Genomic DNA, 13,980 nt, shown 5'->3' on the forward strand with positions numbered 1-13,980 from the left:
ATATCTGAGTTATGGCCGAGAAATGTTGATTTACATGGGGGAGGGGAGGGGAGGGGGGGATGTCTTTCAACTTTTATTTCTTACATCAAAATAATTTACCAGGAAATCATAGTTTGTGCCTTTCTAAGTAAAATGTTTAAAGCTCAAGTGAGTGTCCCGCAATGACGTTTTATCTAATCTGTCCCAAATGCTCACTGGATTACTGTGTGTGTTTGTCTGTGTGTGTGTGTATCTGTGTCTGTCTGTGTGTGTGTGTGTGTGTGTGTGCTTGAAAACCTGCAGGTCTCTGTAAGTGAACATGTGTATTGACTGTGTGTGCACATCCCTCACTATCACCAACAGTATAAGCAGTATACCACCACCCCCACCCCCCACCCCCCCGACCCTCTGCTGTGACAATCAGCACATCTGTACAGTAGTGGTGTTTGGTTTGGAGAGAGATCAGGACTGTGTGTGTGTGTGTGTGTGTGTGTGTGTGTGTGTGTGTGCCAGCTCAACGAGATCTAGCAGACAACAACCCAAATCTGTTTGAACCATTGTTTCATTTTTTATCAGGTCACAGACAGACATGCAGCTCGACATGGTTTAATTGTTTTATAAGTTACATCATGTCATTAAAAATTAATTTTGAGCTGGAAAAGAACAGAACCATCCTAAATTGAAAGTGTACCAACTTGGGGGAAAAAAACAATAACTGTCTTTTTTTTTTTTTTTTTTTTTTGAGTTCCTTGCTGCGGTTTCATGTATGTCTTTAATCAGTCATTTTTATTTGTGACCTTTTTGTTTCCTGGACAAAATGAGATGTACAGTATGTCTAACAGGTTGGATCTCTGTCTGTGTTCAGGATTTTGTGCAGCCACTTTAAATCTCCCTGAAGTTTTTAGTACATCAGAGATTGAGAAGTGTAAGGGCCTTGAGTTATTTAAAGGAGTACTCCAGCATTTATAGTATTCCATAAATTTGGGGGGGAGGTCATAATCGAAGCACACTGGAAACAAACATTACCCATAATGCACATCCGGTTTGTAATGGAGGCTTCCATGTTTTGGAAAGCTCCCACCAGAGCCACAGAAGACATTATACAACTGTTTCTAGAGACTGAGAAGTGCTGCTGAGCTTTGTGTGAAATTGGTGTAATGCCCCTTTAAAGGACAGGTTCACAACAACAGTCAGGTCCTCCGCAGTCTTCATATTGAGTAAAACATTTTTTTTTTTTTTTAAAAGTTTATCTGAAGATAATATGAGGCTTCAGTTGTCTGAGTCAAATGAAGTGGACATCTTCCACAGTTAGTCTTTCTAGTTGAAATTCCCTCTTTGTGTCTCGACGGACATTTTTCCTGCTCAGCTGCAGAGGAAGGATGGTAACAAAGGAGGGACTTTTGCACTGAAAAGATGATAACGTTGAAAGATGTTGACTTGATTTAACTATTTTGGTCAGCTGAAACTTCATATTGGCTTCAGATAAACTTTTAAATACATTTTTGCACAGCAGGGGCGGCTGTGGATTTTATCCCCCATCACTTCTATTGAAAGTTCATTATGAAGGGATCTTCTAATATGAAGAAGAGGAATGATTACAGCAAGAAAAACGTGTTACTATTGTTTTAGGACAGACTTGGAAAAATTGTGAACCTGTCCTTTAAAAGACCCACTTGAGCTCCCTCACTGTCATGACTCAATTGTGTATAAACTTGACGTTACATTGACCTATTACACAAGACATGACTGGCTGTGATATCACCATTGTGTGATGTGAATGATGAGCATGTGAAACCACAACATATGTCATGAACTGGTAAAAGGGAAGTTTGGGTTATTTTTTTTCACTTGAAGTTTACAACAAGCGGCCTCAAAGTGCGTCGACCATACAAACATAAGAGGTACTGAATCTCATAATGTGAATCCAGTGTCAATTACGATATTATTCACCCATCTGATATGGAGACATCAAATCTGTTAAGCTTTTAATGGCATTGATATTTTAGCTTTTAAATGATTTTAAGTTATGAAGGAGAAGGAGATATTCTGGGGGACAAAAGTGGGTTCCGTGCTTGAATCACTCGCCATGTGAAGAACAAAAAGAGGAACCAATTTGGGCACAAACAGTGTAGCCCACGAGTTCTCAAACCCACTCATAACCACAGCTTGATTATTCATCTAATGTAGACATGAGGCGTGTACATTGCAGAGCTGTATGTTGGACGCTGTATAATAACCCGCAGACAAAACAAACCGAGGATGTCCGAGTGCGCTTTTACGCGTGAAGTCGTCAGTGCATCCAAAGGGTCTCTGATGGCTCAGAGAAGCTTTAATGTTGGAGCATTAAAGTATTTAACTGAAAGCTAAACCGGTTCAGCTGACCAGCGCGGGGACCCAGCTTGGCATAATCCATTACTTTGCGTTTATTATATGATTTAATTGGGGAGATTTTTTTGGAGATGCTCAGACCAAGGTTGAACTGTGTTTTTGCTCAACGTCTGTTAGTGTAACTATTTGCATTATGTATTTGTAAATAATGAAAACGACAGATCTCTAATTGTGAATAAAGGAAGTTTTATCACAGGAGTCAAATCAATCATGGAGCAGTCTGTGCCTGCGGATCGGTCTTTACCAGTCCACAGGCGGGTTTGTTACGCAGCGGGACACTTTCTGAACGACCTGTGCGCCTCTATGTGGTTCACATATCTGCTGGTCTACCTGCACTCCGTGCTCGGCTTCCAGAGCACCTCTGCAGGTGTGATGCTGCTCATCGGGCAAATAGCAGATGGAGTCTGCACGCCGCTGGTTGGATATGAATCCGACAGGACGCCTGGCAGCGGGAGACACGGCAAGAGAAAGACATGGCATTTATTGGGTAAGTTTCTGAGAGAGATAAGGTAGTTCTTCATAAGTTTGAAGTCACATACTTTAAGTCTTTATCAGATGTTTTGGAAGTAAAATATTCCCACACTAGTGTCATGATGAGCAGTGGTAGTGGGAGTATTCAGATTATTAAGTAAAAATAGTAATAGGCCTATAATTAATGATTCTCTGTTAGTAGTCATGCGTCAAAAGTTGAGTAAAAGTACAGAAGTATTATTAGCAGAATGACAAAGTATCCCAAGTGAAAGAACTCATAATATTGAAAAGCCTCTCATTGGATTGTTATTGATGCATTGAGGGTGTGAGGGGCATTTTAATGTAGCTGGTTGTGATGGAGCTCATTTAAATTACTTCATATACTGTTGGGTAGTTTGATCTACAGTATAACACAGGGTACTTTGATGATACAGTAGCTTGTAGCTCTGAAATAAATAAGTAAAAAATACAATATTTCCCTCTGAAATGTAGAATAAAGAATAAAATTGCATAAAATGCAAATATTCAAGAGAAGTACAAGTATCTCAGATTGTAGGCGACTTTTAAACAACAGTGGAAGAAGTACTACAATACTACAATGAAAAAATACTCAAAAGTCCTGCATTCAAAATCTTACTTAAGTAAAAGTACATAACTATTGTCAGTAAAATGTACTAAAGTATCAAAAACAAAAGTACTCATTATGCAAGAACACCCAAATTTAGAGATATATTTATCATACATATACTGTATATTATTTGAATATCAATACTGATTCATTGATCATTGTGTTCATGTAAGCAGCAATTTATTGTTGGTGAGGTGGAGATCATTTTAACACCTTATACTGTTGGATAATCTATAACAATACATATATAGTAAATCATATTTTTAAAGATATTGATCTGAAAAGTAGCTTGTAACTATAGCTGTGAAATAAATGTAGTGGAGTAGAAAGTACAATATTTCCCTCTGAAATGTAGCGGAGTGTAAGTATAAAGTAGCACAAAATGGAAATACTCACTAACAATTATGTCAAACTTGTACTTAATTACAGTGCCGAGTAAATGTACTCAGTTACGTTCCACTAATGATTTTTAATATGCATAGTTAGTTTCTGATATCAAAGAGATATAGAAATGTTGTGAAATGTTTACATAAAAAAAATACTACCACAAATTGAAAGTCACTGCAAACACTAAATACTTAGAATAATATTATTTATATAGCACTTTTCTAAGCAGAAGTGGTTAAAACACAAGATGTTGTGATTTATTATTTATGAAAGTGCTACGGTTCACCACAACGCACTTAATAAATACTCAATAATATTCTAGACAGATTAAAGGGACTTTTCCTGAAGCAGTTCCTTGTCTGCTTTCCAGGAACCATCTGTGTTCTCCTGTCTTTCCCCTTCATTTTTAACCCCTGCCTGCCCTGCACCGACAACACCGCTCGGTGGGCCCAGATCGTTTACTTCTCCCCCTTCATCATCATCTTCCAGTTCGGCTGGGCGGCCACTCAGATCTCCCACCTCTCCCTCATCCCAGAGCTGGTGTCCAGCGAGAGCGCCAAGGTGGAGCTCACTGCGTACAGGTGAGGTGATGTCACCGAGGACGTCCTGGACGCACATAACCAACACGCATCAAACCGGGGTCTTTTGGTGTAAAGAGCATAATAGTTATTATATTATACTGTTATGTTAGTACTATAATTATCACTTGATAAACACAATCTACTCTGTATTATTCTGATGATTGTTGACTGTAATGTTAGTATTTGGAGACACGAGGAGACATCAAACCTTAATTCGTCCACTGACACTGAATATAGTGACTGATTCATATTCAAAACAGATTTCATTTGAATGCAGGATTTGCAGCTGTGAATCAGAAAATTTACTTTTACATTGGGGTATATTCTCCCTTTAATCCACATCACTAACAGTGGCACCAAGTAAATGTTTGCTGCGTGTGTCTGTTATGAACTCTGCGACAAATGTCTGACTAACAGCAGCAGTTTCTCCTTTAAAAGGAATCTCTGAAGCAGAATTTCACTGTTATGGGTCATGACCTTCACATTTTTCCATCCAGCCCTCTCGAGCATAGAGGAAGCAAAACTGGTGTTTTCCAAAAATGTTTTTGTAAATCAGGTTGTTTACTCAGTCAAACTTGCTGTCGTGTCAGCAAAAAAAAAAAAAATCTTGATAATGAAACACAGTTTTTTGAGACGGCAGTGAATGTTTGGATTGGAATATTTTACTTTGTCTGAATCAGATTTCATCCATGATCCAGTCAGTTCTTCCATTGTTTGTGCTCTCCTCATCCATCCGGCTTCCTTTCCAGCCTGCCCTTTTTCCTTTCGTGCAACCTGAACTTTGCTCCCATGTTTAAAGAGTTGTCAAGACTTTGTCTAATGCACTGTTCAAACATAAAGAGTGTATGGAATCAACCAGATGCGCCAGTTATTATTTACGCCAGTGAAAGTTAAAAAAAAAAAACAAGGGAGAAGTAGCAGCTGAATTCTTTGTAAAAACACAACAGAGGAACTAAAATTTCAGAGAAAAGAGAAGTAACTGTCTGTTGTTTTATTTGATTATATTGTCCAGTGCAGCTAAAATCCCAGAAACTATAAACTGGTGAATATAGAAGCAAGTACAACATCACTGAGTCTATGTGATCTCTACTTTAAAGCTACTCAAGTCCTGTTTGAACACTTTATATTCTTCCTTGTGTAGGTACGCGTTCACTGTCGTGGCCAATATCACTGTGTACGCCGTGGCCTGGCTGCTCTTTCACTTCCAGGCGCAGCACAATGTGGACCCATCTGTCTCAGACAGCCTGGGCCCGGCGGACATCCCTCTGTTCAGGGTAAGATGAGAGATGCAAGAGACATTTAACCGCTCTGGCGAAATCACCATTTTTCACCTGAGCTCACTCTCTATCTATAGACGCTGTCCCTGATCATGCTGGGCATCGGGGCGTTGTTCTCCCTCATATTCCATGTCGGCACAAAAGAGGCTGCATCAGGCTCAGAGAGAGAGACTCAGCTGCTCACGCCATCCTCCTCGCACGAGGTTTTGCCTCCTCCTGTGTTCAAGTGGAAGCACTGGCTGAAGGAGCCGTCCTTCTACCAGGTGACTCCTAAATCTCTGCTGCAGTGAATTCATGCTGATTCGGAAAGCTTCTCTTCTCTTTGGTACAAGGAATCGCTCTCTCTACCAGTGTCACGCTGACTGTAGATATAATTTACTATTGCAGTTGAGTCACATTCACTTTACATATACACTCACTTATTAGGAACTCCTGTGCAATCTGATGCAATCCAGTACAACAGCTCTGCCATAAATGATTAAAATAATAATATTTTGTCCACCTCATTGACACACATGAGGGTGGACAAAATATGAGGAACCCTTTTCAATATAATGCACTCTAGGACAACACCACCGCTCACTATTACCTCAATAATAAACATAAAGTAGAATGATCACCTTTCTGACAATGTCAACAAAAACTAAAAATGTATAATCTTACGTAAAAGTAGATTTTATGGCAAAGCTGTTGTATTGGATTGATCCCTCAGTGAGTGTATATCACAGCTAACTATTTTGCAAACTACTCTAATTTATTGTAGATATTTAAAAGTAGTTTTCTAGTTTCTTCCAGGCTTCTTTTTTGCTTCCATTCATTTCCATCTGAAATGGAAATCCATTAGCACACACAGTCTGGAAAATTGCATGAGTTGTGTAATTTATTACAGTGAACACGGAGTCTGTATTATTTTTTTTGTTAAAATTACATTAACATTATGAAGTAATGCTGTGCAGATTTTTAGACGTGTTAGCAGCATTAACCCATGCATGGCAATGTCTGTTGGTGGCTCAATCTGTCCACCACTTCCTCCAGTTTCATGGTTTGGCCCTCATAACTTTTCTCCAACAATGAGTGTCATTCAACTACCAACAACCTCTACAGACTGAAATATAACAAATGAATTACCATGAAATTTTGTACAGACATTCATGGTCCCCAGAGCATGAAGCCCACTGACTTTGGTGATCTCTTGACTTTTCCACTTGTTCCACCATGAGGTTGATATTTTTGTTTTTGAGTGAAATGTTCCAATAACTGTTGGACAGATTGCCATAAAATTTGGTACACACAGTAGGGTCCCACTCAAGTGAATGGGACAGAGGTCTCAGGCTTTTGGACCCTACTGTATGTCCACGGTGTCCAGAGGATGAATCCTAATGACTTTAAGTGATCTCTTACCATTTTATCTAGAGCCACCAGCAGGTCAGTGTTACCACTTATTCTGTGAGATATCTCAACATCTACTGGATGGAGTGGCACAAAAATTTGTAAACAAATTCATGATTTCCAGACAGATTATCCTAATTATTTCACTGATCCCTTAACTTGTTATGTAACACATCAGGTGAAAATTTGCACTTGTCCAGATACTTTGGTTTATGACCAAATACCTGCAAAACTAATGACATTCCCAAATTCTTAGTCTTATTATTTTTGATCAGCTTTGAATGATACTTTCTGTATTTTTTAATGGCTGCTTTGTTTTACTGATGCATTTGAGAAGTCTGGATTATTTGAACTGAATAGAGAAAAATTAGGTTTAAAGTAAAACAAGTCTTTATTCCCCAATATAAGACATACAGGCAAAAGTATTGTTTTGGTGTCAGCACTGAAACTTGGATTTCGGCACTTGCAACAAACATTTTAAATACACCCAGCTCTAACTGTGTTGTATTACACAACTTAAGCAATTTTCAAGCGTCTGCTAACTGATTTTTATATTGTATAGAAATGAGTGGAAGTCAATGGCTGCCTGGAGGAAGAAAATGCATTCAAAAATCAAAATTTTTATAAAATACATTCAAAATGGTCAACAAAAATATGTACAGAAAGGTATATACAGTATGATTTGTATACTATGTGTTTGCTAAAACTATCAAAAACACTGAGTTTGTTTCTTTGTTTACTTTTGTACCAGGTGGCTTTCCTGTACATGTGCACAAGACTAATAGTCAACTTGTCCCAGACTTACATCTCAGTTTATCTCACTAACTCACTGATGTTACCAAAGGTAAAGCCACACAGTTTGTTTTCACATATCTTGTGTAAGTCATTAAATATATAGCTTCTGTTGAAACATCTATGTAGCTGTTTAATATTCAGTTTCCTCCTCTCTCCTCAGAACTTCATCGCCACCATACCGCTGGTGATGTATGTCAGCGGCTTCGTGTGCTCTCTGGCCATGAAGCCGGTCAGCAAGATCATAGGCATCAGTGTGAGTGTCTCAGTTTTCATGGCATTCATTTGGCTTAACAGGAAGTAGTAGCTGAGGAAAAGCTCCAGAATCATTCAGATACATTTTTCTGTACTTCATATAAGTGGCATCAATGGATTACAGCAGTAAAAACATCCAGATGCAGACTGACAATCTGCTCTACTCTGCCAGTCGACCTGTACGCGGGTCAGCAGTGAGTCTAGTAACACTGATACTAAAACAATAACATTAGCTGGTGTCTGAAGCCTTAAAACTGGCTGTTGGAAATAGGAGATTTACAAAGGCAAACTATGTATTTTTGAGACATATTTTATGTATGCTTTTCATTTTAGATATTCTAAAAATGTCTGAAAAGTGGAGCAGTTGGTTGGTTGAGATGAGGCAGTTTAGGTCACATTTGTTTTATTGATTAAAATCTGCCTCTGGATATGTTGACATACTGTATACCAGGGGTTAGTAATTACATTCAACAATCAGCACTGCTTACTCTGAAAGAGGATGATGTTGTACAGGCATGTTGAAAACACATCCTAATATGTTTTTACTGTGTTTTGTATCTTTATTTCTTTTAATTCATTCATTCAAGAATAAAATTGGTTTAGAAAACAGTTTTAAGGTTTTATCTGAGGGTATCAGGAAGAGAAGGCTAATAAAGTGACAGCAGCTTATGTCAATACTCATCTGGCAAAAACTGACTCACAAACATGAACATATCCTCTGTGTTACACTAGAATAGAAATATAATTGATAACTTATCCACAAACAATAAACAGTGGGCCACTTCATGACTTCCAAGTGCTGTTCCTGACATAAATCTGTTCTGCTCAGATCGGCCAAATTCTGTTATTTAACTGTGTTATTCATCTGGTAAGTTAATAAGATACACGGTCATACTTATTAAGATTTATATGAGCCTTGTGTTGACATCATTATCTTCTGTAGATTTACAAAGCATCGTGTAAAAGATTTGATGTCATCTATAAGAAGGAAAATTTCAGCTTTTGTTACGGGGCAAAATATTTTTGTTGGAGGGCCAGATTTGGCCCACGGGCCGCTACTTGCCTGCCACTGCTGTATACTCGTTAGTATCCTGTTTTTGTTTTCTGGTTTCGATCATATTTAGGAACATTGAACATGAGAAACCTGGTTATTCATCTCCCTGTACATATGACTAACATTATTAAAGATTCTGGTCATCTCTTTGACCAGAAGGACACTCGCTCGTTCACATCCAACATATCCGTCATTTCTACTTGCAATTAAGTTTCCTCAACAGTTGAAAATATCAAAACAGGAATCACTTTTATAGATATGACCTTCACATGCACAAAACATGACTTGGATCTGATCATAACCAGGATATTAGTGTGAGTGTATCAGGATATGTTCAACTAATAGGACACGTTCATTTTTATAAACTCTAAAATATTGGCAACACTGCCTTATGTGAGGAATTAATGTCTGTTCCGTGATTAATAAATTGCTGATTTGAATGAATGATGTTATATTTTAATGAGATGTATTTGTCTGTTGTCAGATGATGTATTTAGTTGGGCTGCTGTTGGTGCTTTGCTTCGCTATCTGGGTGTTTGTGGACAAGAAAATGGGAGCTGAGAGCATCTACGGCGCGGCGGTGCTGCTGGGAGCCGGTTCAGCTACCATCCTGGTCATGTCTCTGTCCATGACCGCCACGCTCATCGGGGAGCAGACGGTAAGTGGAGGGCAGTGTCATGTCCCTTTATTTAGAAAGTGCATGAAAAAAACAACACACACTGACCAAAGAGCTGAACAAGATCATTAAAATCACGATATACTCTCCTGCCCATGGGGGAAATTAGTTCTGGACTCCACAATAAATGAACAAATAAACATCACAGAATAACAACACTGGCAATAAGAACACACATGACATATAACCAGTAGCACACATCATGAAGCCACCAATCATGAAAGAATAAAACAAACCAGCAGCAAAAGACACATCAGTCCCCCTCCACACCCACACATTTATCTATTGTACATAAACCTGTGGCAAATGGCATCTTTCATTTCATGGTGTTAAGAGTCTGGATACAGACAGGAATAAAATGTTTGTAGCGGTTCAGCCTGCATCGGGGGGCTCTGAACCTTCTGCAGGAGGGTAGAACCATTTTTTAAGACAATCAGCTGTGCAAGAATAAGTAACACATATATAGAAAACATGCTAGGAACATACAAAGAGATATACTAGTCTTTGAGGTAGGACTTAAGTCAACAACTTTAGGTCAGAAGACCTCTGAGAGCTGAGATTTGATTCTTTAAAAAGTCTGTGATGTAAGAAGCAGGCAACCCATGAAGAATTGCCTAATACGATTGTGTTATAATTGTGAATACCAGGGGCTGCACGTGGCATAGGCCACATAGACGGTTGTCTAGGGTGCCAAATGAGTGGGACGTATTTTTCTTTTTTTTTTTTTTCCTTTTTCCGACATGTGCTTGTTTACAGCTATTGGAAATTCACATTTATTCTCCCTTCTTCACATTTCCCCTCTCTTGTTCCTCATTTACTTGCATGGGTTTTAGTGGTCGGTCAGTTTTTTCCCCAACAGCCACCAAACACTCACTGAATGAATGCACTTACATTCAGAAGTACAAGAGAATATACAGAAGGTGGTTTTATCTTTTTTTAATGCAAGTTTTACTCACTGCTGCCGACTTTCAAGGCAAATAAAATACAGAGAAACTTCATCACAAGGCAGAAACAGCTTTTCTTGTTTTAAATGTCACATCAGAATCAGCTGTTCAGTCACAAGAGGGTTAACAGAAGATCAGTTTGATAAATGCGTTAATGCGTGCTGTAATATTAAGATTTCCATACCAAAGCAGTAACTTTGTTCTCGGGCTTCTGGATCACAGTCCTGTTAGAAGATGCTGTCAGCTGTGAAATTAAAGGGGAGGGTTTGGTGGTAGTGTGTTTGAACAACATCACATTTCACTGCTGTCACACCTCTCCTCGTGTCTGTTTTTCTTCAATCACACTGTTGAAAAAGAGATGAAGGAAAATATTAGATAAATGCTCACATAGGATTCCTTGTGTCTCTTATTCACAAAAAAAACAAACACAGTGAACAACTTTGTAGGCTTTCTAGATAGATTTCATTCAACTGTGCTTTGCTACAACATTGTAAAATCTCTGATCCCTCTTTCACATTTTGTCCTGTTTGGCAGCAAAGTGGAGCCTTTGTTTATGGGTCGATGAGCCTCACAGACAAGGTGGCTAATGGCGTCGGGGTCATCCTCATCCAGAGCATCAGACCATGCAGGTGAGTCTGTCTGAGACCGACGACGACCCCGATTGCCCTCTGCAGGTCGTTTTACCCAGAAAGTTAAAGGGAAGCTGTCTGAAAAGACGCAGAGACAGATCGACCATAAAATAGTATTTCACACTTCCATGGCATTTTTTCTACCTGGTCAGACTACAAGAGAAATTTTTGTCTAGTTCCTAACTTTGGCAATATTTATATATTTATTAATGTCATCAAATTTTGCTGCTGTAAATGCTCACTAGACCACCCATTATTGCATGGCGGAAAGTAGACCCCAACAAATGCATTATTTAGTCCTGTTTGAGTAATGTTTGACAAAAACTGCAACACTCCCTCTATGTTAGGAAGTTATTTAGCCTTTTAAAAAATTAAACATTATATATATGACCAATGGGGTCAGTGTTGAGAGCTACAGACAGGGAAGTGAAGTTGGAAAGTATTGAAAGATGTGTGATGTGATTTTTTTTGACAGAAAGAAAAATATAGAATAACATTTATTATCCTTATGGCTAGTTTATGGCACTAAATAGCATATTTTCTTACTTTGCTATTTTAAATTAGTATTAGTGTCAATTAGTGTCTAATAATGCAGCACAGTGTTGTCTTATTCAGTCCATATTTCTATTAACATTAAAGTTTGGGTTCACAATTTTTCAAGACTGTCTTAAAACAACAGTCAGATGCCCAAATGAACATTTATACAGATTTTGCTTGCTGCAACCACTGTAACCACCTTTTCATACTGACCATTAGACGATCATAACACAAATGTGCTTACAATTGCGTAACAGTGACTAGGGACAAAATCCACTGTGTTCCTTTTGAGAGAAAATGTATTTTAAAGTTTATCTGAAGTTAATATGAGGCTTCAGCCATCTGAGTTAGTCAAATAAAGTGAATATCTGCCACAGTTACAGTCATTTTAGTAAAAATTCAGCTGCAGTGGAACGACAGTAACAAAAAAAGAGAGTTTGGCACTAAAATTACAGTAACTTTGAAATATATTGATTTTATTTGACTTCTTTGGATGGCTGGAGCTCTGCATGCTTATAAATGATCTCAATCTCTCTGACATAATAACATAAATCATAAATCTTATGTTCTTTTGTATCAGACTTTGTACCATCTGTCCCGTGACTACAGATGAAAAATCTTTGCTAACTTCTAGTGCATCAATGTTTATTAATGTTCAACTGTTTCTGTTAAATACACCAATAAAGAAAAATAAATAAAGAAAAGATCTGACTTAAGCTTTACTGCACGCAGATGACCTTTTGCATCTCAAACAGCTCTTGAACATTTTCTTTTTTTCTTCTCCTCCACAGCACAGAGTCTTGCTGCCCGGCGTGCGTTTGGTTTTATCGTGACGTCATGGCGGCAGTAACTGGGGGCGTGGCCTTGGCTGCAGCAATTTGCCTGTTTTCAATTATCATCCAGCCAATCAAGATACAGAAAAATTAGGAATCCAGTTCTTCCTTGAAATAACACTTCTTGACTTTCATTGTTTGGAACCTGCACACAGAAAACAAGCTCACATATCAGGGACTTAATAGGTTACTTTTTTTTTTATTAAAGTGTGTTTAGGTGCCTTTTTTCTGTGTAAACCCACTGTCAATATTTCAGTTGGATGCAGAGTCCAATCATATCTCTGCAAAGTTCACGCTATACTCCCTAATCTTTGAAAAGACAGAATTTACCTTGATTGATTTGGGACTTTTTCCTTGGAGTGCTTTTGTTCTTGCACAAGACAAATGATACAGAAGATAAAACCATGCCACCATCTAGTGTATGAATATATAACTACACTGGCTTTCCTGGAGGGGTTTTGTAGGCTTTTAATGCTGAGAATTAAAAGAAAAGCTTCACATCAGACGTTTCCAATTCCAGCTTATTCCGCACAAATAATTGCTTACAATTAATCACGGATCACAAAGGAAGCTTGGGATTATAGATAAAGGTCCTTGAATTGATCTAAATATCAAGGATAATTCTTAGAAATTGAAATATTTACACAAACACATGGACTCATAAATACTGCATATAAGAATATTGAATAATAAAAGATATATATGAGATATTCATACTCATAATTTTAATTTAAATGACATTAAATGAAAGTAACATTCTTTTCTCCCTTTGCTTTGGCTTTTTTCTGTGAATTAAGCCAAATTTTTTGTTGACTTGGCAGCAATGATGGCACTGCTCCAAAAGGGTGAACTTGGTGAACTTGACTTTGTGTGTGTGAGTGTGTGAGTGTGTGAGTATGTGAGTGTGTGTGAGACAGAGAGAGAGAGACTAAGGAGAGGTAATACCTTCGTGACTGTTATTATTTGTACTACTTGCTTTGATCACATGGGAATATAAAATCTCAAAAAAATATATAGACACTGAAGGGTAAACTGCGCAGAGAGAGACAGCAAAGATTTACACGAGAACAAAACTGATTTTTGTTTGATAATTGTATTAATTCACTGCGGCATGTTTGTAGTCTCTGATGATCTTATGTAGCTGTGTCTGTGAGTCTTTA

The 13,980-nt window shown here is 38.1% G+C and overlaps 1 protein-coding gene across 1 annotated transcript; it reads left to right on the forward strand.

Moving 5' to 3' along the window:
- The first annotated feature begins 1,568 nt into the window (after positions 1–1,568).
- On the forward strand, positions 1,569–13,323 carry mfsd12b (major facilitator superfamily domain containing 12b). The gene is made up of 9 exons (XM_044362658.1): positions 1,569–2,854; positions 4,224–4,434; positions 5,576–5,708; positions 5,789–5,974; positions 7,852–7,944; positions 8,056–8,148; positions 9,686–9,859; positions 11,356–11,450; positions 12,779–13,323. The coding sequence occupies exons 1-9, from the start codon at positions 2,578–2,580 to the stop codon at positions 12,912–12,914; spliced, it is 1,398 nt and encodes a 465-aa protein (XP_044218593.1). The 5' UTR covers positions 1,569–2,577; the 3' UTR covers positions 12,915–13,323.
- Positions 13,324–13,980: the final 657 nt, after the last annotated feature.

This window comes from Thunnus albacares, chromosome 9 (genome assembly GCF_914725855.1).
Source record: "Thunnus albacares chromosome 9, fThuAlb1.1, whole genome shotgun sequence".
Lineage (NCBI taxonomy): Eukaryota > Metazoa > Chordata > Actinopteri > Scombriformes > Scombridae > Thunnus > Thunnus albacares.